At 34.3% G+C, this 1,556-nt stretch overlaps 1 protein-coding gene across 1 annotated transcript in view; it reads right to left on the bottom strand.

The window, feature by feature from the left end:
- Nucleotides 1-390: 390 nt before the first annotated feature.
- Nucleotides 391-1,556, bottom strand: part of LOC106476766 (excitatory amino acid transporter 3-like) — a 14,154-nt gene continuing 12,988 nt past the window's right edge. Inside the window, exon 7 of the mRNA XM_022380533.1 lies at nucleotides 391-1,004. Coding sequence (XP_022236241.1) covers nucleotides 860-1,004 — 145 coding nt within the window. The 3' untranslated portion in view covers nucleotides 391-859. The remainder of the gene's footprint in view (nucleotides 1,005-1,556) is intronic.

Raw genomic sequence — 1,556 nt, 5'->3', positions numbered from 1 at the left:
AACATATATCCAATAATAAATGAATTAATAGTGTAATTAGATATCATAAATATCTGAAGTGGGATCTTGCCCCCTCCTCCTGTTCTGACACCCACTAGCTATTATAACATATATCCAATAATAAATGAATTAATAGTGTAATTAGATATCATAAATATCTGAAGTGGGATCTTGCCCCCTCCTCCTGTTCTGACACCCACTAGCTATTATAACATATATCCAATAATAAATGAATTAATAGTGTAATTAGATATCATAAATATCTCAAGTGGGATCTTGCCCCCTCCTCCTGTTCTGACACCCACTATCTATTAAAAATAAACATCAATTATTAACATTTTACTGCAACATAGAAGCCAGTGGTAAGTGGATGAACAGATTTCAAATCGATGAAAAGTAAACCAATATTTATTGACTAATTGTCATAATACAAAACACATGAGATTTGATAATAAGCACAAAGTTATACTCTTCTTTAGCAGGGGTTGCCCTCCTCTACACATCACCATGATTTCTTTAATCCAACCTTCCCTGTCTCCTCTTGCCAACTACTGACAGCTATAATGCTCCTCAGCCTCGCTTCTCATGCCTTTTTTCGATTCCCCCAAACTCCCGTCATTTCCTTACTTCCCTTATTCCTTCTCTTCTCTTTCAGCAACATTCTTAACAGCCGTTACACTGACAACTTTTATAAATCACTAGTTTATTTTCATATTTTTTTGTTCTTTTATTTAAGTAAACTGGTTACACTGTTTAAAACATTAATATTTATGTAAAATAAAACTCAATTTGTCATAGAAATTTTCACAAATAATATGATTTTTAATTTGATCTTCTTTGCAGTTAGTTATATATCTAATCATTTGTTATCAGTGGTTGCATCCTCCAACTCTTGCGCCACCTGGTGAGAATGGTCTGAAGCAAACTTCTTTTCAAATATTTTTTCAACCCAAGCAGCAACATAGCAATCTCCAAGCACATTATTTACTGTGCGGCAGCGTTCCCTTGAAACAACAAATCAATTCAAAACCTTTTAAAATGATATACACATGAATGTTTATAGATTAAACACTTGTCAAAGTTGCATGTAAGATACTGTTAATGATTCAGTGCTCAAAAAGAAATTTGTTCTTTTAATCAAACTGTATGCTACAAGATGCCCTGTTCCTGTAATCATACTGTATTCCAAAAGATGCCCTGTTCCTGTAATCATACTGTATTCCAAAAGATGCCCTGTTCCTGTAATCATACTGTATTCCAAAAGATCACCTGTTCCTGTAATCATACTGTATGCCACACCCTTTAATCATACTGTATGCCAAAAGATGTCCTGTTCCTGTAATAAAACTGTATTCCAAAAGATGCCCTATCCCTTTAATCATACTGTATGCTACAAGATGCCATATCCTTTTAATCAGACTGTATGCTACAAGATGCCCTGTTCCTGTAATCATACTGTATTCCAAAAGATGCCCTGTTCCTGTAATCATACTGTATTCCAAAAGATGCCCTGTTCCTGTAATCATACTGTATTCCAAAAGATCACCTGTTCCTGT

Source organism: Limulus polyphemus, unplaced genomic scaffold, assembly GCF_000517525.1.
Source record: "Limulus polyphemus unplaced genomic scaffold, Limulus_polyphemus-2.1.2 Scaffold11500, whole genome shotgun sequence".
Lineage (NCBI taxonomy): Eukaryota > Metazoa > Arthropoda > Merostomata > Xiphosura > Limulidae > Limulus > Limulus polyphemus.
This window is presented reverse-complemented; position numbering and strand designations above follow the sequence as displayed.